The following is a 24,576-nucleotide window of genomic DNA, read 5'->3' on the forward strand; positions in this document are numbered from 1 at the left end:
TGCCTTATTCTTCTTTGTATTTGCACATTTTGTTGTTTTGTTTTGCACATTGGCTGTTTATCTGCCTTGTGTGAAGTATTTCTGTAGTGATTTGTTGCATCTGTCATTGCCCGCAAGAAAATGAATCTCAGGGTAGTACATGGTGATGCATATGTAGTTTGATAATAAATTTACTTTGAACATTAAAATTTGAACATAGCGAATCTCAAGCATCTTTCTATTCTAAGTTCAACACTTCACCTTATTGTACAAGGGGACCATTTATGTCTCTTTGCACAGTACTGTAGTAATTTTATGTATTGCACTATACTGATGCTGCAAAAAAATAAGTTTCATGACATACTTGAGTGATGATAAATCTGATTCTGACATGGGTCTCTTGTGGACTGAGCGTGGGAAAGGGGCAGGGAGTGGGGGATCATGGTTGGGAAAAGGGGGAGAGGGGAGGGAATAGGAAGCAGCAAAAACAAATTAAAAAAAAAGAAACACTCTGTAGTGATTAATAAACCAGTCGTTTGGAATCAGATGACTTTGCCTGGTGTCTAAGGACTGGATATGTATGTACACATGCCAGCCCCTCCTTTGGTACTCCTTCTCTGCCACCTGTCTCCCACCCTCCCACAGTGCTCCACCCTTGCTATTCCCAATATCCTTGGCTCCTACCTGATTTACAAACTCATAATTTACCTTTCTTTAGTCGGGTCCAGGTTGTGTCAGATAGATGTGTGCAAAGTGGAATCTGAGGTATACATTGATTCTGATTTGCAAAGACATTTTTAAAATCTTATTGAAGTGCTTCTTTTGTATTCTGTTTTGTATTCCAATGAACATTGCAGCATTGCACATTGAAGACCATATATCCTGAGGGCCAAGATACTGTGCATGTGGAGTGGATGGCTCCTGGTGTGGAGGTGTCTAGGACCACAGTGCACAGCCTCAGAGTAGAGAGACATCCCTTTAGAAAAGAGATGAGGAAGAATTTCTTTGGTCAAAGGGTGGGGAATTCATTGCCACAGACTGCTGTGGCGGTCAAGGCATTGGGTATATTTAAAATGAAGATTAATAGGTTCTTGATTAGTAAGGGCATCAAAGGTTAAGGGGAGAGGCAGGTGAATGGGATTGAGAGGGATAATAAATCATCCATGATGGAATGGTGGGGCAAGCTCAATGGGCAGAATGGCCTAATTTTGTTCATATGTCTTATGGTCATTTGATTGACTTGTAACAGTGGGTTAGAAGCTAACCACGATCACATGCACAAGGACATCTTCTATCCCAGCATCATAAGACCATTCAACAGACCCTTTCTATGATAAGATGGACTCTTGATCTTACAACCTCGTCATGATCCTGCACCGTACTGTCTGTTTACACTGTGCCTGCGACACTTCATTCTGCATTCTGTTATTGCTTTTCCCTTTTACTAACTCAATGCACTGATGTGAGGTTAAGATCCGTAACATTGTCATTCATGCAAAATGAAGCTTTTCTCTGGACCTCGGTACATGTGATAGTAATAAACTAATTTCATTTACTTTGCCAGCATTTGATCTATAGCCTGTTGTGCCTTGGTGGTTCAAGAGTTTATCTATACACTTAACTGTTGTTGGAGTACCTGCCACAACCATCTATTTAAGTAGTACACTCCAGATTCAAAACATCTGTGAAAAAATCATTGATAATAGAGTCATAATCATGGAAAAGAACAGCACAGAAACAGGCCCCTTAACCCATCTAGTCCACGTTGAACCATTTTAACTATCTACTTCCATCTACCTGCACCTGGACCACAGCCCTCCATACCCTCTTAAGCGTCATAATCAATATCACTTGCACTAGCAGATCATTCCCCACTCTCACGACCCTCTGAGTAAAGGAGCTTCCCATCATGTTCCCTTTAAACTTTTCACCTTTCACCTTTAACCCATGACCCCTGGTTGTGGTCCCAACCAACCTCAGTGGAAAAAGCCTGCTTGCATTTACCCTTCTATAACCCTCATCGTTTTGTATACCTCTATCAAATCTTCTATGTTCCAAGGAATATAGACTTAAATTATTCAATCTTTCCTTATAACTCAGGTCCTCCAGTCCTGGCAACATTCTCTGTATCCTTTCAACCTTTTTAGGTGACCAAAACTGCACAGTACTCCAGATTAGGCTTCATCAATGTTTTATTCATAACATCCCATCTTCGATACTCAGTACTTTTATTTATGAAGGCCAAGTGATTAGAAGCAATAAAGTAATGAAAAAAACACACTGTTCTGACGAAGCCGCTTGGCCCAATACATCAACTGCTTATTCCCCTCTATAGATACTGCTTGATCTAGCAAGTTCCTCCAGCTTTGTGTGTGTGTGTGTGTGTGTGAGTGTGTGTGTGTGTGTGTGTGTGTGTGTGTGTGTGTGTGTGTGTGTGTGTGTGTGTGTGTGTGTGTGTGTGTGTGTGTGTGTGTGTGTGTGTGTGTGTGTGTGTTGCTCCAGGATTTCCAGCACTGGCAGAATCTGTAGTGTTTCTCACATCCCACTTGAATCTGCTTCTGATGACTATAAACGTGCACCCTCCGGACTTAGATATCTCTCCATGGGGAGACGTTGCCTATTATCTTCTCTCTCTATGCCCCTCATCATCTTTCAAATAACTTCCAAATTATTTCTAATTTCTAAACAAATTGTTGGTCATAATCCATTCTGAGTTAGTGTTGTACTTCATTATGCAAGGCTGATATTCTGAAGAAAGCATCTATTTCAATCCTGCTAATTGTTCTAACGGATTTTGATGCAAAATTATGAAGTAGCTCATTTTTATTATTTAATAGTTTACCAGAGTGAACAACACTGGCAAGAGTAATCTTTATTTCCTATCCCCAATCCCCTGAACTGAGTTAAGAGTAAACTCCACAGTGTCAGAATCTGGAGCCAAGAACAGGAGGCGTGGCGGCTGGCTGTCTGAATGTGAAAGCTTTTCACCTTTCACCTTTAACCCATGACCCCTGGTTGTGGTCCCAACCAACCTCAGTGGAAAAAGCCTGCTTGCATTTACCCTTCAATAACTGGCGATATAACGGGCTGGCGATGGGAAAGGGGTCTCTTTTGCTATTGTTACTATGTTTGTGCCAGAAAGCATGGTGATAAATCTGCAAATACTGGAAATCCAAAGCAACACACACAAAATGCTGGAGGAACTCTACAGGCCAGGCAGCATCTAGGAAAAGAGCGAAGAGCGGTTACTGTTTATTCTTCTCCATTGACGCTGCCTGGCCTGCTGAGTTCCTCCAGCATTTTGTGTGTGTTGTGTGGTGATTCTTGTGGGCTTCCCCAGCCCATCCTTGGGTAACCTACACAAAATGCTGGAGGAACTCAGCAGGTCAGAGTGCTTCTATGGAGAGGAATAATTTTAGGGTGAGACCCTTCACCCCGGCCTGATGAAATATCTCAGCCTGAAACATTGACATATATTAATCTCCATAGATGCTGCCTGGCCTGCTGAGTTCCACCAGCATTTTGTGCGTATTCTGCATTTGCAGTGTCTCTTTTGTTTATAGCATCCTTGGGTGTGTTGGTTGTTAACAGAAATGACACATTTCAATAGGCAATAGACAATAGGTGCAGAAGTAGACCATTCGGCCCTTCGAGCCTGCACTGCCATTCTGAGATCATAGCTGATCATCTAATATCAATACCCATTTCCTGCCTTGTCCCCATATCTCTTGATTCCCCTATCCATAAGATACCTATCTAGCTCCTTCTTGAAAGCATCCAGAGAATTGGCCTCCACTGCCTTCCGAGGCAGTGCATTCCAGACCCCCACAACTCTCTGGGAGAAGTTTTTCCTTAACTCTGTCCTAAATGACCTACCCCTTATTCTCAAACCATGCCCTCTGGTACTGGACTCTCCCAGCATCTGGAACATATTTCCAGCCTCTATCTTGTCCAATCCCTTAATAATCTTATATGTTGCAGTCAGATCCCCTCTCAATCTCCTTAATTAATTAATCGCCTTAATCACTGCATGTTTCGATGTACATGTGATAATTAAATCTGAATCTGAACCTGAATAGGAATGTGTAGATGAGAGTGGGAAAAGCTAGTTTTTCTTGCTTGAAGAGATTAGACCAGATGAGTTTTTAATTGAAGCCAGTAGTTCTCTAACCATCATTACTGAGAGTAAGCTGTTTAATTCAAATTAATTTAACTTCTCCATTTGCCTTGGTATTTCAAATCATGTCATGGATTAAGGAGTTTGGATGCAAGTTCAGTAACCTGTCACTGCTTGTCATGTGAAACAAAGGTGTTAATAAATGATATAAACTGTATTACACTTAAGTTATCCTCAACATATTTATATATAGCAAACAACTAGGGCAATATCCTTAGGGGCTATAGAAGTATAAAATATCCCAATAAATCTCTAAGTAAAACTGCCAGCTCCCTGGATGATTAAGATACTGCCATCGTGAAGGAGGTACAAGAGCCTCACGTCCCACACCACCAGGTTCAGGGAGAGTTATTACCCTTCAACCATCAGAATTCTGAACCGGCATGGATAACTTCACTCACCTCAACTCTGAACTGATGCCACAACTGATGAACTCACTTTCAAGGACTCCACAACTCATGCTCTCTGTATTCATTATTTCTTTACTTGTTTCTTTGTGTATTTATTTGCTTATCTACTTATCTATCTATTTATTATTATTATTTTGCATTTGCACAGCTTGTCTTCTTCTGAACATTGGATTATGTGTGTTCAATTTTCATTGCTTCTATTGTATTTCTTTGCTCTACTATGAATGCCTACAAATCTCCTGGCAGTATATAACCATATGACCATATAACAATCACAGCACAGAAACAGGCCATCTCGGCCCTCCTAGTCCGTGCCAAACTCTTAATCTCACCTAGTCCCACCTACCCGCACTCAGCCCATAACCTGTCCATATACCTATCCAATTTTACCTTAAATGACACAACTGAACTGGCCTCTACTATTTCTACAGGAAGCTCATTCCACACAGCTATCACTCTCTGAGTAAAGAAATACCCCCTCGTGTTTCCCTTAAACTTCTGCCCCCTAACTCTCAAATCATGTCCTCTTGTTTGAATCTCCCCTACTCTCAATGGAAACAGCCTATTCACGTCAACTCTATCTATCCCTCTCAAAATTTTAAATACCTCGATCAAATCCCCCCTCAACCTTCTATGCTCCAATGAATAGAGACCTAACTTGTTCAACCTTTCTCTATAACTTAAATGCTGAAACCCAGGTAACATCCTAGTAAATCGTCTCTGCACTCTCTCTAATTTATTGATATCTTTCCTATAATTCGGTGACCAGAACTGTACACAATACACAGTATATGGTGACATACACGTACTTTGGTAATAAATTTACTTTGAACTTTGAACCAACCACACAACCTTTTTTTGCTGCTTCAGTCTTGATTCAGAGTAAGTTGTATATCCCTGGTTGGCTTGCTAAAGGGTAATTTTTCAAGCCCACTCCTGAATTACACAGCTGTTCTGATCCGACGTGTAGGCTGGTGACGTGGAATTACAACCCATATCTGTACCTTCCACGCATGGCTTCCCTGGCTGATTGTGTGGGTTTGCGGAATGCTTCCTAATCACAATTTTGTCATTCATGGCGAGACAAAAAGAGTCACAACTTCCAAAATGAGCAATCATTGGCTTGAAAATTAAGAAGCAATATCCTTGCATGTGGGCATGCTTTTCCTGATTGGCTATCCTATGTGTTTTGATATTCCTTTCCATTATTGAATGTCTTTCCTTCCTATATCTCTCCTCTGGTCTGTGTTCACCTCAAGAAGCAAGAGATGGAATCAAAGTATCAGTGGTATTTTGATTCAGTCTCTTGGTTCACGAGTTGAATACAGACTATTCATTCCAAAATTGGACTTTGAACTTTGAACCTTATTTTTCCATTCTTATTTTGAATTTGATCCGACCTGATGGAGTTGGTGGATAACTGTTGTTACATATAACTTTCCCTGAGTCCCGTAGGAAAATCAATCAATGACCAGAAGCAGAGACTGTGGGGGAACTATCATGGGGCAGGGTATAAGTTCAGCATTGCTCTGTATTGACCCAGGACCTCCACCTCGGTTCCTAATGATATCAAATTAAAATATTTTCTGTCTGTAAGGAGTTTGTAAGTTCATGATTGTGTGGAATTCCTCCAGGTGTCCTGGTTTCCTCCCACATTCCAATGATACGCGGGTTAGTAAGCTGTGGGGATGCTGTGTTGGTGCTAGAAGTACGGCAACATACTAGGCTTCCCCCAGTACATCCTCAGACCATTTTGATCATTGATGGAAGCAAAGCATTTCAGTGTTGGTACATTTGACAAATAAAGCTAATCTTTAATGTTTAATTACGCCCAGCAAGGGTTTTCACCCAGAATATAAGTAGGCCACAAACCCCTTTCATCCATCTTCTACAGAATTCTCAGATGTGCAAGCCTGCCCAAGAAATTCAAACAAGACTCACTGGAGAGTCAGGGGAAGACTACACAACAGGGCCACTGTAGATGGGAGCTCGACATTGAGCCTAATTCAAGACCGAAACATATTGGTTGCTGGGTATTCCTTGATTTGTCATATTCCACATAATGTCTTCCTCTCAGTTACCACTGTCAATCCTGTTGCTGCCTTACGTTCAGTCCAGCTGCCAAAGGATGTATTATTTACCAGCACTGGTTTTCCTTTCTGCATCTCTGTTCTGCCCTGCATACACCTCAAGAGGCAAGAGATAGAATCAAAATATCAGTGTTGGCAGTATCATTATGTTTTGTAATTGCAAAACATAAAACTAATGAAAATAAAAACAAAGGAGTCCAGAATGTGTGCCTAACTCCATTCTTTACTTCAAGGGAGGCATGTGTGTATCACGTGGCAGCATCATGACGTATGTACTTCATGTATTTTTACATACAACTTGTAGTGAATTATTTAAATGAACAAGAAGGCTTAATCAAACAATTTACAATATTACTCAAATATTACTGAAATATTAAATGCACAAGCACTATCACTGATATCTTGATCATAAGCATCGGTGATGCTTGTTTAAATGTACAGAAAGGATAAGTGAGGTGGCCATCATTGGGAGCAGGGCAGTAGTGAGAATAGGAGTGTCAGGCTTTGGCTCAAAGGAGGCTTTGGCTCGAAAGAGGCATTGGCTCTGGGTATGCTTCTGTAAAGGTTCCATTTTTTTTCCTTACTGTACCTTGTGTAGTAAATGGCTGTTGTGTGTTCTTTGTGCCAGATGTTGGAGCCCCGGGAGCCCCAGAGTCTCCCAGGGAACTACATCTGCATGAAGTGCATCCAGCTCCAGCTCCTTGATGACTGTGTTAGGGATCTGGAGCAGCAGCTGGATGACTTTCAGCTTGTACAGGAGAGTGAGGAGATCATCGATCAGAGTTGCAAGGAAGTAGTCACCTCGAAGTTGCAGGAGGTGAATAGCTGGGTAACAGTCAGGAGAAATGCAACTGAGAACAAGCAGCCCATGGTCATTTTCTTCAAAAATATGTAGACCATGTTGGATACAGTTTGTGGGGGGTCGCCTCCCAGGGGAATGCCACAGAGACTGGGTTACTGGCACTGAGCATGGGTTCGAAGTGCAGAAGGGAATGAGTGAGAAGGCGGGGGCGATAATGATAGGGAACTCAATAGTCAGGGGAACAGAAAGGAGATTCTGTGGACATGAATGAGACACCCAGATGGTATGTTACCTCCTAGGTGCCAGGGTCAGGGATGTCTTGGATTGTGAACAGAAAATTTCAGAGAGGAAGGGAGAGCAGTCAGATGTCTTGACACATATTGGTACCAATGATACAGGGGGGAAAAGCAAAGACGTCCTGAAAAGATAATTTAGAGAACTATGCATAAAGCTGAGGAGCAGGACCTTCCGAGTAGTAATTTCTGGATTGCTGCTTGTGCCATGTGCCAGTGAGGGTGAAAACAGGAGGATTTGGTAAATAAATGCATGGTTGAGAAGCTGGTGCCAGGGGCAGAGCTTCATGTTCTTGGATCATTGGGATCTCTTCTGGGGAAGGTATGACCTGTTCAAAAGTGATGGGTTTCACCTGAATGCGAAGGGGGACCAATATTCTCATGGGAAGGTTTGTTAGACCTTTTGGGGAGGTTTTAAACTAATTTGGCAGGAGAGTGGGATCTGGAGTGAAGGGACTCAGGATAGGATGGTAAAAAAGCAAGGATAGTATGAACTTAGACTGTTAGGAGTCTAACAGTCTCCTGATTATGGCAGATGGTAGGACAAAATTGCAGCTAGTAGATTGAGTATCTGTGCATTAGGGATGCAAAATCAAAATAGATAGCAAATGCAGAAGTCTAAGGAATATATCTCAATGTATAGAGTATAAGAAATAAGGTGGATGATATTGTTACACTATTACAGATTGTCGGGTATGATGCTGTGGCCATTACCAATTTGTGGCTGAAGGATGGTTGTGGTTGGTAGCTGAATGTCCAAGGTGACACATTGTATCGGAGGGATAGGAAGGTCAGCAGAGTGGGTAGCATGGTTCTGCTGGTAAAGAATGGCATCAGATCAGTAGAAAGATGTGACATAAGATGTTGAATCCTTGTGGTGGGGTGAGTTAAGAAACCACATGTGTAAGAGGACCCTGATGGCAGTTATATACAGGCCTCCCAACAGTAGCTGGGATGTAGACCACAGGTTAGAACAGGAAATAGAAAAGGTGTGTCAAAAGGGCAATGTTATGATAGTCATGGAGATTTCAACATGCAGGTCGATTGTAAAATTAGGTTGGAAATGGATCTTAAAAGAGTGAGCTTGTTGAATGCCTATGAGTTGGCTTTTTAGAGCAGTTTGTCGTCGAGCCTACTAGGGGATCATCTATACTGGATTGGATGTTATCTAATGAACTGGGGATGATTAGTGAGCTTAAGGTTAAAGAACCCTTAGAAGGCAGTGAACACAATATGATTAAGTTCATCCTGAAATTTGATTGGGAGAAAGTAAAGTAGCAGTATTTCAGTGGAGTAAAGGAAATTACAGTGGTATGAGAGAGGAGTTGGCCGAAGTAAATTGGAAGGAGAAGCTGGCAGGGATGACAGCAGAGCAGCAAAGGTGTGAGTTTTGAAGAAAAAGAGGAAGGTGCAGGTTAGATGTATTCCAAGAACAAAGATATACTCAAATGGAAAACTAGTACAAGCATAGCTGACAGGGGGAGTTAAAGCTAATGTAAAAGCACAAGAGAGGGCAAATGGATAGTAAAAGCTTTTTCAAGTATGTAAAAAATAAAAGAGAGATGAGAGTGGATATAGGTCCACTAGAAAATGATGCTGGAGAAATAATACAGGACAAGGAGATGATGCATGAACTAATTAATTGTTTTGCATCAGTCTTCACTGTGGAAGACACTAGTAGTGAGCCAGATGTTGAAGGGTGTGAGGGTGTGAGTGCAGTTACTATTACAAGGGAAAGATGCTCAAAAACCTGAAAGATCTGAGTCACCTAGGCCAAAAAACTGCACCCTAGGGTTCTGAAAGAGGTAGCGATAAAGATTGTGGAGGCATTAGTTACTGGCATGGTTAGAGCATTGGCTGATTGGCAGGAGGCAGTGAGTGGGAATAAAAGGATCCTTTTCTGGTTGGCTGCCAGTGACTAGTGGTGTTCTGCAGGGGTCAGTGTTGGAACCGCTTCTTTTTATGCTGCATATCAATGATTTAGATGAAAGAATGGATGGCTTTGTTGCCAAGTTTGCAGATGATACAAAGTTTGGTGGAAGGGTCAGGAGGAAGTGCTGTGGAAACAGGAAGGTTGCAAAAGGAGTTAGACGGATTAGGAGTGATGTGCAAACTATTTTCTAAATGGGGAGAAAATCCAAAAATCTGAGATGCAGAGGGACTTGGGAGTCCTTGTGCAGAACACTCAAAAGGTGAACTTGCAGGCAGAGTCAGTGGTGAGGAAGACAAATGCAATGTTAACATTAATTTCAAGAGGTCTAGAATACAAGAGCAAGGAAGTGATGCTGAGGCTTTATAAGGCACTGGTGAGGCCTCACCTTGAGTATTGTGAACAGGTTTGGGCCCCTCATCTTAGAAAAGATGTGCTGGCATTGGGGAGAGTTCAGAGGAGGTTCACAAGGATGATTCCAGGAATAAAAAGGTCATCATACAAAGAACGTTTATTGGCTCTGGGTCTGTAATCACTGGAATTTAGAAGGATGAGGAGGTATCTCATTGAAACATTTCGAATTTTGAAATGCCTAGGCAGAGTAGATGTGAAAAGGATGTTTCCCATGGTGGGGAAGTCTAGGACAAGAGGGTTTAGTCTCAGGATAGAGAGGCGGCCATTTAAAACAGAGATGCGGAGAAATTTCTTTGGTCAGAGGGTGGTGAATTTGTGGAACTTCTTACCACAGGCAGCTGTGGAAGCCAGGTCTTTGGCTGTAGTTAAGGCTGAGCTTGATAGGTTCATTAGACGCAGCATCAAATGTTGTGGGAAGAAGGCTGGGGAGTGGGGCTGAGGTGGGGAAATAGGGATCAACTAGGATTGAATGGTGGAGCAGACTTGATGGGCCAAATTGCCTTATTCTGCTATTAAGCGTTATGGTCTTATATCTCTTGGTTCATGAGGTGGACGCAGACTGTTCATTCCTATTTCCTTATGGCTCTGGAGAGAGGCCACTTGGTCCATTCAGTTTATGTTGGCTCTGGGTACAATTCCATTCTTCCACCAATTTCCCCTGTAACTATGGCCAGTTCAGAATTGCTAATTAATCTACTCATTAATTCAGGATGCAGGAGAATGTCAAAGCATCTGTAGAAAACCTACACAGTCACAGGGAGAACATGAAACTCCAACAGGCAGTAGTGGAACCCAGGTCACTGGAGCTATGAAACAGGAGCTCTACCAATTATCCTATGGCTTCTATTCAAATTTGCAAAAATAAACATTAAGTACCTCTTGGGATGCTTTCTGTTGAGTGAAGAACCATTCGCGTCTGCGTTCCCCATTCCAGTCCTGTTCATATTGACTTGGGAACCCATGACAGTGAGAATTGTGTTTCACTCTGCAGCCAATGGTTGCATCTGGAAGCTGGAATGCAAAGAAAAATGAGAAGTGTGAGGTCTGAACAAGAGAGAATGCAGGTTGCAATGGGTAAATTCAATGTCAAAACAGGAAACTCCACTTTCAGTAAATGCCTCAATGGACCAGCAGCACCATTCTCACTGAAAACCTCAATGAAAACAAAAGCAAACAAATCACTGCACACTTGAACAAGTTTGGCCGAGTTATCAGAATCAGGTTTATTATCACTGAACAACATACACAAAATGCTGGAGGAACTCAGCATCTATGGAAACGAGTTATTATCACTGAGGTATGTTGAGAAAGTTGTTTTTGTTGTGGCTGCAGTATAAAAAAATCCACAAGTTGCAACAGAATCGTGGCATGGAAGTGTAGTGTTTAGCGTAACACTACTACAGCAGCAGCCACAAGGTCAGGGTTCAAATCCCGACACCGTTTGTAAGGAGTTTGTACTTTTTTGCCATGACTGTGGGTTTCCTCTGGGTGCTTTGGTTTCCAACCACATTCCAAAGATGTACGATTAGGGTTAGTGAGTTGTGGGTACGCTTTGAAGCATGGTGGCACTTGCAGGCTGCCCAGCACCACCCTCACTGATTGTATTTAACACACACAATGCATCCGGCTGTATGCTGTGATGTAACTGTGACAAATAAAGCTAATCGTTAATAAGGACACAAATAGTGCAAAAGAAGAAATGCGAGGTAGTTTACAAGGTCTCATGCACAGTCCTGAAATCTGACGGTAGAGGCGAAGAAGCTGTTTCTAAAATGTTGAATGTCTTCAGGTTCCTGTGCCCCTTCCCTGATGATAATGAAAAGACAGCACATCCTGGGTCTAACGATGGATGCTGTCTCCTTGAGGCACTGCTGTCTGACGATGTCCTTGATACAGGGAAAGCTTGTGCCTGGTCTCTGCTGCACTTCTTGATCCTGCTCATTGGAGTCTCCATCAGCAGGTGCTGATGCATCTCCTGGAGGGGCCTGCTCACCGAAACAGAAACTCAGAACTGTACTGTAATGTCAACTTAGTCCACCCGAATTTGTTGAATACTCATACAGTGTCTATGCTTTCCATCATAATGCATGTGCACTCACACTTTTTTTAAACAAACATACAGAAATTTACTTACTCACAAAAATACACACAATAATCAGAGATTCACTAAACTATAAACAATTTCAAAATTAACATAAAATTACTTTTATCTACAAAATACTTAAGCCTCTGACTGCCCGCTGCCTGGACCTGTGAATGGCAATTCCAACCAGACCAAGGAGCAAGCCTACCAGGAGATCCCCCGAGTGACCCATCCCCTCTGCACTGGGTGACCATACAGGGTGTGAATTCAGGATGCAACAAGTCGCAGGCTTGTCGGTTGCATGTATGCTGTCATTGTGAATTTTCTCTGGGAGCCTAGTGGCATTTCAAGAGCATTTCTCCAATTGAATAACAATATGTAAAGGGGCATAAACTGATTAGGAAAATGCCACACCTACAACTGCTACTTCTCTCTGTGGCACTGAGGCTGAGCGTCTGCTCCGGCTGCTATGCACTTCTCAGCAACGTGCCCCACTGTGCGATGAACTGAGACTAAGGCTATGGGCCTATTCCAGCTGCTCTGGGCTCCGGGTCTATGGACTCAATTTGCTTCTGTATGGTGCTCTTTGCATGATTTGTATTGTTTTTTCCCTCTCTGTGCATTGAGAGTTGGTCTTTTTTTTAATCAGGTTCTTTCGGGTTTCTTGTTTTGTGGCTGCCTGTAAGAAGACAAATTTCAAGGTTGTGTAATTTATACACACTTGGATAACAAATGTATTTTGATATTTGAAGTTTTTTTCTCCTGTGTAGGAGGGCATCCAATATACAGAGTGGTGAGGATAGGGAAGGTAAAACAGCCAGCACTCAGCTAGTCTGAAATGATCTCTTTGTCCTTACTCACTCCTACATTTCCTTGAAATCAAAGCTCCATGGGAAGGTAACACACAGAAAATGCTGGAGGAACTTAACAGGTCAGGCAGCATCTATGGAAATGAATAAACAGTCGACATTTTAGGCTGAGACCCTTCTTCAGGACTGGAAAGGAAGGGGGAAGAAGCCGGAATAAAAAGGAAGGATGGAGGGAAAGGAGGGTAGATAGAAGGTGACAGGTGAAGCTAGACAGGTTGGAAATGTAAAAGGCTAGAGAGAATGGAATCTGATCGGAGAGGATAGTGGACTATAAAAGGAAAGGAAGTAGGAGGGGAAGAGGTAAGAGGCCAGGGTGAAGAATAGAAGAAGAGGGGTGGGTGAGGGAAATTACTTTTATCAGAAGGAGAAATTGATATTCATGCCATCAGGCTGGGGGCTACTCAGACAGAATATAAGGTGTTGCTCCTCCACCTGAGGGTGGGCTTCCTCTTGGCACAAAAGGAGGCCATTATGAACATGTGGGAACAGGAATGGGAATCAGAATTAAAAGGTCTGGCCACTAGGATGTTCCAAAATTGAGGGAACATTTTATCCATTTTCTATTGTTACAGGCAGGTTGCGTGTTGACCTGATACATGCATTGGAATTGGAACTGGTTTATTATTGTCACATGTACAGTGAGAGGTGTGTCTTGCAAATTGTTCATACAGATCAGATCATTATGCAGTGCACTGAGGTAGAACAAGGTAAAACAATGGCAATGTGGAATTAAATGTAACAGCTGCAGAGAAAAATAGATCTAATGAGTGAATCTGTAAGCAGCAGCTTCCAATAAGTCACTACACTTTGATGCCATGTTGCAGAAGCATAGATTCCTCCCCATGCCTACGTGCCACATTGGGCAGCAACCTTGCCGTTCCTTCAACGTTTGTCTGTTTTATGAGGCTGAGTTGCTAGCTCAACACCCAACCCAGCACGGGGTGGAATTCATGCAAGGAGCTGACCAGATTCAAGCCCGTTCAACTCATTCCGAAGTCTGGGCACCGCACCACTGGCACATTTCCTGTGGTAGGGGTGTCAAAACCAAGTGCGTGTAGTTTTCAGGTGAGAAGTAGGAGGTTTAAAGGGGATCTGAAGGGTAAGTTTATTTATGTATTCACTTACAGGATGTGGGCATCGCCAGTTAAGCCAGCATTTATTGGCCATCCCTAGCTGCCCTTGCCAAGGTGGCGATGAGCTGCCTTCTTGAACCGCTGCAGTCCCTGAGGTGTTAGGTACACTTACAGTGCTGTTAGGGAGGGGATTCCATGATTTTGATCCAGCGACAATGAAGGAACAGCGATATGTTTCCAAGTCAGGATGGTGAGTGACTTGGAGGGGGATTTCCAAGTGTTGGTATTCCCAGGTATCTGCAGTTCTTGTCCTTCTGGATGGTGATGGTCGTGGGTCTGGAAGGTGCTGCCTTAGGAACTCTGGAGCGTTGTTGCAGTGCGTCTTGTAGAGAGTACACACTGCTGCAACTGTTTGTCGATGGCGGAGGGACTGGATGCTTGTGGAAGGGGTACCAACCATGGGCTGCCTTGCACTGGATGGTGTCAAGCTTCCTGAGTGTTGATGGAGCTGCACTCATCCAGCTGAATGGCAAGCAATCCATTACACTCCTCACCTGACCCTTGTAGATGGTGGACAGGCTTTGAGGAGTCAGGAGGTGAGTTACATGCCACAGGATTCCAGGCCTTTGACCTGTTCTGGTAGTCACAGTGTTTATGTGGCTAGACCAGTTAAGTTTCCTGTCAGTGGTAACCCAGGATGTTGATAGTAGGGGACTCAGTGATGGTGGTGCCACTGACTGTCGATGGTTACAGCCTCTCTTGTTGGAGATGGTTGGTATCTGAGGATGTTTCATTTCTGGAACATGCTGCCAGGTGAGGGTGGTGGAATCAGATACAAATATTACATTTATGTGGTATTTAGACAGGCCATTAAATAGATAAGGCAAAAAAGGATACAGAACATGTGGACAAAGGAGAAAATGGCTGGCATTCAATGCAGATGGTGGGCAAAACAATCTATGACATAGAACATATAACATAGAATAATACAGCACAGTACAGGCCCTTTGGCCCATAATGTTGTGCCGACCCTCAAACCCTGTCTCCCATATAACCCCCCCCCCCCTTAAATTCCTCCATATACCTGTCTAGTAGTCTCTTAAACTTCACTAGTGTATCTGCCTCCACCACTGACTCTGGTCATGCATTCTATGCACCAACCACTCTCTGTAAAAAGCCTTCCTCTAATATCCCCCTTGAACTTCTCTCCTCTTACCTTAAAGCCATGTCCTCTTGTACTGAGCAGTGGTGCCCTGGGGAAGAGCCGCTGGCTGTCCACTCTGTCTATTCCTCTTAATATCTTGTACACCTCTATCATGACTCCTCTCATCCTCCTTCTCTCCAGAGAGTAAAGCCCTAGCTCCCTTAATCTCTGATCACAATCCATACTCTCTAAACCAGGCAGCATCCTGGTAAATCTCCTCTGTATCCTTTCCAATGCTTCCACATCCTTTCTTTATTGAGGCGACCAGAATTGTACACAGTACTCCAAGTGTGGTCTAACCAGAGTTTTATAAAGTTGCATCATTACATCACATCTCTTAAACTCTATCCCTTGACTTATTAAAGCTAACACCCCATAAGCTTTCTTAACTACCCTATCTACCAGTGAGGCAACTTTCAGGGATCTGTGGACATGTACCCCCAGATCTCTCTGCTCCTCCACACTACCAAGTATCCTGCCATTTACTTTGTACTCTGCCTTGGAGTTTGTCCTTCCAAAGTGTACCACCTCACACTTCTCCGGGTTGAACTCCATCTGCCACTTTTCAGCCCACTTCTGCATCCTATCAATGTCTCTCTACAATCTTCGACAATCCTCTGCACTATCCACAACACCACCAACCTTTGGGTCATCTGCAAACTTGCCAACCCACCCTTCTACCCCTACATCCAGGTCGTTAATAAAAATCACAAAATTAGAGGTCCCACCAGAACTGATCCTTGTGGGACACCACTAGTCACAGCCCTCCAATCTGAATGTACTCCCTCCACCACGACCCTCTGCTTTCTGCAGGCAAGCCAATTCTGAATCCACCTGGACAAACATCCCTGGATCCTATGCCTTCTGACTTTCTGAATAAGCCTACTGTGTGGAAGCTTGTCACACAGCTACCGCACCGAACCACGTAGAACAAAACCACTGGAACTGGTCAGCAGGATGGACAGCACATGTAGAAAGAGAAAGAGTTAATGCTTCAGATCCAATACACTTGGTCATTGTTTAACCCCCTTCCCATGGGTGCTGCTGGCCTGCTACTATTTCCAGTATTTTTTTTACGTCAGATTTCCGGCATCTGCAGTTTTGTTTTCAATTTCATAAATCAGCTGGAATCCCTCTCACCACAGGTTTGCACTGGTGGGAAGGACAGTTTGAGAATATGGATCGGTAACATGGTTGACGGATAGATACAGAGGTAGGGTGCCGACATGGTTGCATTGGTTGCAATGTTGTTGGCTGCATTACTGCATGCATTAGGGTGACACCAGTCTATGTTATACTGCTAAGCTTTATACTTGCTTATGAGTACACTGCGGTAGAACTCTTTCCAAATGATGCTTCTATGAGTTCGATATCAATGGATGGTCTGCATTTTGACAGCTCTTCAGCAGTGGCAACCAATGGACAAATTTCTATCCATGAGTTTGACATGCATGGAAAATGAATAAAATTACAGATATTTGATCCTGAAACAAAAGCAACGTGGTCTGAAGAACTCAGCCAGTCAAGCCATGTGAGGGGAAGGTGAACCACCAAAGATAAACTTTTGACATCACATCATGACCCTTGCAACTTCTTGTTTTTTTTTTGTTTTAGAGATACAGCACAGTAACAGGCCTTTCCAGCACCATGAGCCCGTGCAGTCCAGTTCCACCTGGGTGACCAATGAACTGGTATGCCTCTGGAATGTGGGAGAAACTGGAGCGCCTGGAGGAACTCCATGCGGTTACGGGGAGAACATGCAACCTCTTTACAGACGATGGCGAGAATTGAACCCAGGTCAACGGCACTGCAAATAGCATTAACATAACACTATTGTGCCACCCCTGTCTTATTGACTTCTCTGCAGCTGTAACAGCTGTATTCTGCATTCTGCCTACGCTTCTCCCTTGTACTACCTTGATGTACTCATGTGGTGAAATGATCTGTATGGATAGCACACAAACCAAAGATTTTCACTGTATCTCAGTACTAGTGACAATAATAAACCATTTGCCAGTGAACACGTTGGGTCAACGATCCTTTCTCAGAATTGGGATAAGAGTGGAGGGCTTTGTTTGAAGTGTGTAGTGTTTTGATCTGGAAGATGCCAAAATCCACGATGGTATCTTTTGCTGTGCTTTCCTCTTAAGGTACCAGCACAACAATAATCTTAGGAAGGAGTCAGTCATACTATATGTGATATACAGTAGTCAATGAATTTCCACCCTATTTCATGGTATCGAATTGAGGACATGGGCAATACAGGAGACCTGCCCTATAGCTTCACTATCAACAACACATCTCAGATAAAAGCGAGCAATATGTACTTCGAACTGCCCCTATTAAACCATTTGGGTTTACCTTATCATAATCTACCTGTCACTCACCCACCTTCTCTCTCACTGAAAACTAGCTTGCTGTTCTCTCTTTCTTGTTTTTGACCAAGTGCCCTGGGGCAGAAATGTTAATTGCCTCTTCTCTTTCCACAGACACTGTTGACCTGCTGAGCATTTCCCGCATTTTTTGGTTTTAACTCATATTTCCAGTGCATCCAATTTTGTTTTTGATCTTCATAAAGATAAACATTACTGTTTACTCCTCAGTCCACCAACTGCCTTGGAACCTTTTCTTGCCTCCCCACCCCCTTCTTCTCTCTACGCTATCCATTTCGACTCTTCACACTTACGTGTAGGATGATCTATATCGATAGCATGCCAAGTGAAGTTTTTCACCATATCTCAGTTTTGACATAAAACACTTACAATTTCTTTCCTGTCACAGGTGCAGCCCAACCAACTGAATTCCTCCAGCAGATTGTTTGTTGCTGCAGAATCCATCATCTACAGTCACTTGTGTCTCCTGTTTACTGTGATACATGGTTGAATTTCTTAGTCATAATGCTAAACACGAGGGCAGCTGACATTAATTCAGGACTGCGTAATGTGCTTTTGATGTTAGCATTCAATTTAGATAATCACAAGACAATGATTTCAGGTCAATGCTGAAACTTTAAAGTAATCCTAACCTTTTTATTTTCATGTCTATTCAGTGAGTTTTTATGGATGAGAAATAAGTCTCTCTTAAATTTTGGTAAAAGCTTACAGTGGTGAATCATCAGCTGAATGTTAATGGCAGAGTTTACCCAGAAAAATGTAAGTTAGTGTAAAGAGAAACCACCCATTAATGTCTTGCGGGTGGCGATATGGTAGCATAGGGGAGGATGGTTGGCACGGTAACATCACATTTAGCACAGTTGCTTTACAGCACAAGTGGAGTTCGGTTTCTGCCATTGTCTGCAAGGAGTTTGTACATCCTCCCTATGACCAAGTGGGTTTCTTCAGGGTGCTCTGGTTTCGTCCCACTTTCCAAAAGACATATGATTAGTGTTAATGAGTTGTGGGCATTCAATGTTGGCACCAGCAGCGTGGCGACACTTTGTGGGCTGCCCAGGACAATCTGCACCGATTTGATTTGATGCAAACAACACATTTCACTGTATATTTCCAAGTACATGTGAGAAATAAAGCTTTTCTTTCTTTCTTTTGAAGGCAGAATACTTAGGAAAGGTTTCATACTACTGATTCACAGAGATTTCTGAAATGAATGCTCTACTAGTTGCAATGGGATTTCAATTCTACTTGCCATTCCCATTCTGACAGTCAGTCCAAGGCCTCCTCGACTGCGTGATGAGGCCACACTCAAGTTGGAAGACCAACACTTTATATTCCATCTGGGTAGCCCCCAAGCTGTTGGCATGAATATCAATTTCTCGAACTTCCAGTAATTTCAACACCACTCCCCCATCTCCTTCACCATTGCCCATTCCCATTTCCTTCTCTCACCTTATTTCCTTACTTGCCCATCACCTCCCTCTGGTGCTCCTCCCCCTTCCCTTTCTGCCATGGTCTTCTACCTTCTATCAGATTCCCCTTTACCTCTTTCATTAATCAACTTCCCGGCTCTTCACTCTCTTCTGGTTTCACCTATCACCAGCAACCTTGTACTTCTTCCTCCCCACATTCTTACTCTGACTTCTCATCCCTTTTTTCCAGTCCTGGTGAAAGATCACACACAAAGTGTTGACTGTTTGCCCTCTTCCACTGATGCAGCCTGGCCTGCTGAACTCCTCCAGCATCTTGTGTGCATTACTTCAGCTGATGTAGTTGCTATTGTAATCTGGAAGAATTCAACTAGTGTAGTTGCTATTGGAATGCACAGGAATGCAAGCAGTCAGTATCGGGCTCTGCAAAACTAATGAAATAAGTGGAGAGAAAATCTACTTGAATAATGATGTCTTGAAGATAAAAGCTGTGACTTTCCTGTGCCTCTTTCAATTATGTTCTGGAATCCTTACAGGAAGACTGAAGGCATCTCATTGCTTTGATATTTCATCTGAAATATGGCACCTCTGACAGTGTGGACTCTCCTTAGGTATTGCGTTAAAAGTTCTGCCCAGATTGCATTTGCATGCCCTTAATTGTCCAGAAAGCTCATGCACTTTTACCTTGCGAATTGCTGAAGAAGGAACACTAAAGAATAAAATCAAATCTCGTATGAAGCCGTTGGCAAGATTCAGCTAAGCATTTATAAAGATTAGCTTTATTTGTCATATGTACATCGAAAATCCCGTGAAAGGCAACGTTTTTCATCGGCGACCAACACAATCTGAAGATGTGCAGGGGTCACCATGTTTCCTCTGCCAACATAGCATGACCACAACTTACTCCGCCTTACCCATACGTCTTTGGAATGTGGGAGGAAATCCACATGGTCATGGGGTGATTTTTCCAGACAGCAGCAGGAATTGAATCTCAACCACTGATTGCTGGCACTGTAACAGCACTACGCTAACTGTTATGCTACCTTATAATGAATAGTAAGCAAGAGTATTCATTTAGGGAAACTTTGAAATTAAAATGTTTCAGACTTACAGCATCTGCAGATTTTGCTTCACGTTCTGGAGTCTGTGATACAGAGGTCCAGTGAGGTTTGCCTCCAACATCTGGCCCAGGTAGGTACAGGTGTGCAAGGACCAGCCCTATGTGATTGGAAGTGCTTCTGTTGAGTTTATGTTGAAATACATTCTAAAGCTAAGGAAATGTCCATAAGACCATAAAATATAGGAGCAGAATTAGGCCATTTGGCACATTGATATATATTATGGATGATGCAGTGACATAACTTGTAGAGTTGCTGCCTCACTCCACAAGCATCCATGGTTCAATCCTGACCTCTGGTGCGGACTGGGTGGAGTTTGAACATTCTCTCCGTAGCTACGTGAATTTCCTTCAGAAGTTCTGATTTTCTCCTCCATTACACAGATGTACAGGATGAATCAGAGTCAAGAATCACTGACATATGTCATGAAATTTGCTGTTTTATAGCAGCAGTACAGTGCGAGAAATAAAAAAAAATATAAATTACAATAAGACATTTATGAAAGAATGCAAAATAGGAATAATGATGCAGTATTCATGAGTTTATGGATTGTTCATAAATCAGTTGGTATAGGGGAGGAAGCTGTTCCTAAAATGTTGAATGAGAATCTTTAGATGTTGAATGTACCTCCTCACTGATGATTGCAATGAGAAGAGGGCATGTACCTGGTGGTCAGGATCCTTAATGATGGCAGGTTATTTGGCCATTACAAATGCATGTGGAGGACAAATTCATCCTGTCGGTGCTGCCCTCCAGTGTATGATTGGTGGAATAGCAGGCTGGAGTGCATGTGTATGCTTACTGCACACTGACGGGAACTGTACCATCAGATTGCTGGACATGTCGCTCAGAGACTTGGGCTATATATATTCTTTTTTCTTGCGTGACAATTTTTTTTTGCTTGCTATTCTGTCTGTGTTGTGTATGTTTTGCACCTTGGCCCCAGAGGATTTGTTCGGCTGTATTCATGTATGGTTGAATGATTATTAAACTTAAACTTGATTTTGAATTTGAATTTGAGCGGCAGAATCTGGCGGTTGTTGGTGGAAAGAGAATAGAGTAAGTCAGAAGAGTATTTGTATAGAACTGAGTGCTTGGTGGCTAGCATAGTCTCACTGGGCTGAAGGGCCTGTTTCTAGGTTGTATCACTCTGAAATCCCCCTTACTTTCTATAAGTAGTTGAAGGCAAACTTACTGTTCTTTTCTTTCTCGTACACGCGGGCTTCCTGCAGCACGTATAGTAATTCAGGGCAGCATACTCCATCAATGCCGCGAAGACAAATAAAAAGCAGACGGTCACAAACAGGTCCATGGCAGTGACGTAGGAGACCTTTGGTAGTGACTTCCTTGCTATGCTGCTGAGTGTTGTCATTGTTAGTACTGTCGTGATACCTGTTCAGTAAAAAGAGAAGAAAACGATGATGCAAATTAACGTGAAGAACGGTCACAATCCATTTTACAATTGCCCCTCAATGGACCGATCACATGTCAAATAGAATACTGTTTCCAAATAAAATTTGCAAGATATTCCCTTACAAAGTCACGTAAATTAATTTTTAGTGTTGGCAACTGAGCAATTAGTGAAGATTAAAGAAGAATGTCATTCCCATTTGAAGCTTCTAATAGCAAGAGAATATTATATTCAAAGGAAAACCCAACCACACGTAAGTGCATACTAACAACAAATGTTTAACTTTCTGGTCTGTTGGTCTTAGCTTTGGAGAACACATCTGCCAGATTCCCTAATCAGGACATAGGAGGTGCAGTGAGAATTATTTGCTGTGATTTTCAAAATAACTCCACCACACATCCTTCATTCTTTGTTATCTCTAGGCTGGGGACTATTTGCCCACACCCCAACTGGCCGCGCTTGTCTTATTCACTGGGAACTTGCAGTCATCCAAATCTCAATTGCCTGTGTCCTAACTGGGTCCTGTTTAACGTACCAGCTGGCTTTCACGCAAGCAGCTCCTCTGTTTTGAAATGTCCGCCCTGCTTTCAGCTCCAATGATACCCTCATTCCTACAAAACACACTGAACACCCTCTTTCCTTTCTTGCTTTTCTCCGAGGATTATCACTTTGTCGTGGTGGAGAGCTTTGTGAGTTCCTGAGGTCCCGAGAGCAATGCCGTCTGGGGTTTTGTCATCTTCTGCTTAGCTGCTGGTAGGGCCACCCACAGCAGTGAGCTCAAGGGGTGGGGGGGAGTCTCCAAATAAACAGAAATCCAACCAAGGCCTCAAGAGGCGAGCTTGTGGAAGCACTCTGGCAGTGAAGGTGGAGGAAGGCTGCAGCTCTGAGACGTCCCCAGTTAGCATGCCACTGGATACTGTATGTCAAGGACCATGTTCTGGCTGTCCCTGTTAAACAAAGTCACACACAGGGGTTCTCTATTAAGGGGATCCACTTTATGTGGATCACAGATTGGCCTCTACAGCCACTGGAGGACCCACCAACCCCTTAGAACATCATTCTTGCATGAATGCACTAGTACTGCTACCTTTCCTACTGATTATCCTGAAATATAATCACTCCACCAATGACAGCCATGTTTATGGCTGTCTTAAGCTTTGGAATTCCTTCCTTAATTCACTTTCTTTCTTCCTTCTTTAAGACACTCCTTAAAACCTCACAGATGCCCTGTTGCTCCATACATAACTTGGACAAATTTTATTTGCTCTCAGTGTGAGTACAATGACCTGTGTTGAATGATGTTCATTCCTGTCAGCAATCCAGCTGCTGCTTTATAAGCAGCAAGCATCCATTATCAGCTATGGAAAGAGCAAACTGCTGATCAGTTTTTGGGAGCTTCAGAGTGAGTGGGACACTGATGGCTTCTTCCAAGAATACAACTGGATATTTGATATTCAGTTCAGTCGGCAGTCATGGAACAAGGAACAAGCTTAGCACAAGGAACGAGCCCCAAAACTAGCTCAGCTTTAGACTGAACTGTTCCAGATGGCTATGGACCAGGCACTGGTAACTGAGTTTGGTACGAACGTGTGCTTAGTAGCCGGCATGGCGTGGGGTGCTGAAGGGTCTGTTATTGTATTGAGTGATTCTGTGAATCTATTAAATTTAGTAAACTCACCAGCTCTCACCTCATAGATAAAGCACCTCATCTTCGCCAGTATGTAGGCTCTTTGGACTATTCAGGACTGAATGCAATGCCAAAAATGTAAGGTAACTCACTTTTTCAGTACGAGAACTGGATGGATCCACAGAGCATTTCCAACACTCTCCTCTGACTTCATTTCTCTGTTATAGTTCTGACCTGAATTTCACAGCCTTCACATCCAGCTCTGTCTCTAACCACAAGCATTAGTTTATCAAATCAGCAGATGCTATTACAGCCTCAGGGCCTTCTCGAGTTCGGAGTTCAATTCGGCACTGGTGTCTCTGTACGTCCTCCTCTTGGAATGCATGGACTTCCCCAGGTGCTTCGGTTTCCTCCCACAGTCCAAAGGCTTATCAGGTGAGTTAATTGGAAATTGTAAATTATCCTGTGACTGAGGTTAGTTAATTGGGGTTGTGGGGTTACATGGCACAAAGGGCCAGAGTGGCTGTATTACTAAATCAATAAATCAATCAATCACTGTGGTTATCCTGATCAATGATATTCCTCTGATCCCATCCTCATTGTAAAGTCACACAAACAAACTGCTGGAGGAACTCAACAGGTGAAGCAGCATCCATGAAGAGGAATAAACAGACAACCTTTCGGACTAAGACCCTTCACTAGTTTTCCCTGAGTCTCTTGTGCTTATAACTTTAAGCTGTTTCCACACTTCTCCAGTTCTGATGAAGGTGTTTTACCTTATAAGATCACTCTGTTTCTCCTTCCTGACCAGCTGAGTATTTCCAGCATTTGATGCTTTCATTGAAGACATACATTAGGAACCACACTACCACATTTTTTTGGGAGGGGGACTGCAGCTGTATGCTATCCTCTTTATTTTTCTGATTCCATCTTGAACAGCTATTGGAGGCTGTCTGACTAAACACTGAATTAAAACATCAATGGAATTTAATAGTGATGTAAACAGGTTCGGATATGGCCCAAGTGCGGAGTGAGAGACACTGAAGCAGGTCAATAGTTCACAAATTTCATTGCCAACGGTGTTAAAGGGAAAATAAACAATAAACGCTAGGCCAAATAGGTTCATTAACTAATACTCGCAAATGGGAAATTAAGCCTATACTACGGTTGAAAGGAAAATCTAGATATTAAGTGAATACTGCTAGTCTTCAAAGTCAGTTGACTCCAAAGTCCAGTTTCTCAGGGAAGGCTGAAAGCAAACAGGCAGCGAAGTGTT

The 24,576-nt window shown here is 42.9% G+C and overlaps 1 protein-coding gene across 1 annotated transcript in view; it reads right to left on the reverse strand.

The window, feature by feature from the left end:
* LOC132390723 (gamma-aminobutyric acid receptor subunit gamma-3) overlaps nt 1-24,576 on the reverse strand; it is a 723,162-nt gene that overhangs the window by 968 nt on the left and 697,618 nt on the right. The window contains exon 8 of the mRNA XM_059963278.1: nt 21,458-21,654. Coding sequence (XP_059819261.1) covers nt 21,458-21,654 — 197 coding nt within the window. The remainder of the gene's footprint in view (nt 1-21,457; nt 21,655-24,576) is intronic.

Source organism: Hypanus sabinus, chromosome 3, assembly GCF_030144855.1.
Source record: "Hypanus sabinus isolate sHypSab1 chromosome 3, sHypSab1.hap1, whole genome shotgun sequence".
Taxonomy (NCBI): domain Eukaryota; kingdom Metazoa; phylum Chordata; class Chondrichthyes; order Myliobatiformes; family Dasyatidae; genus Hypanus; species Hypanus sabinus.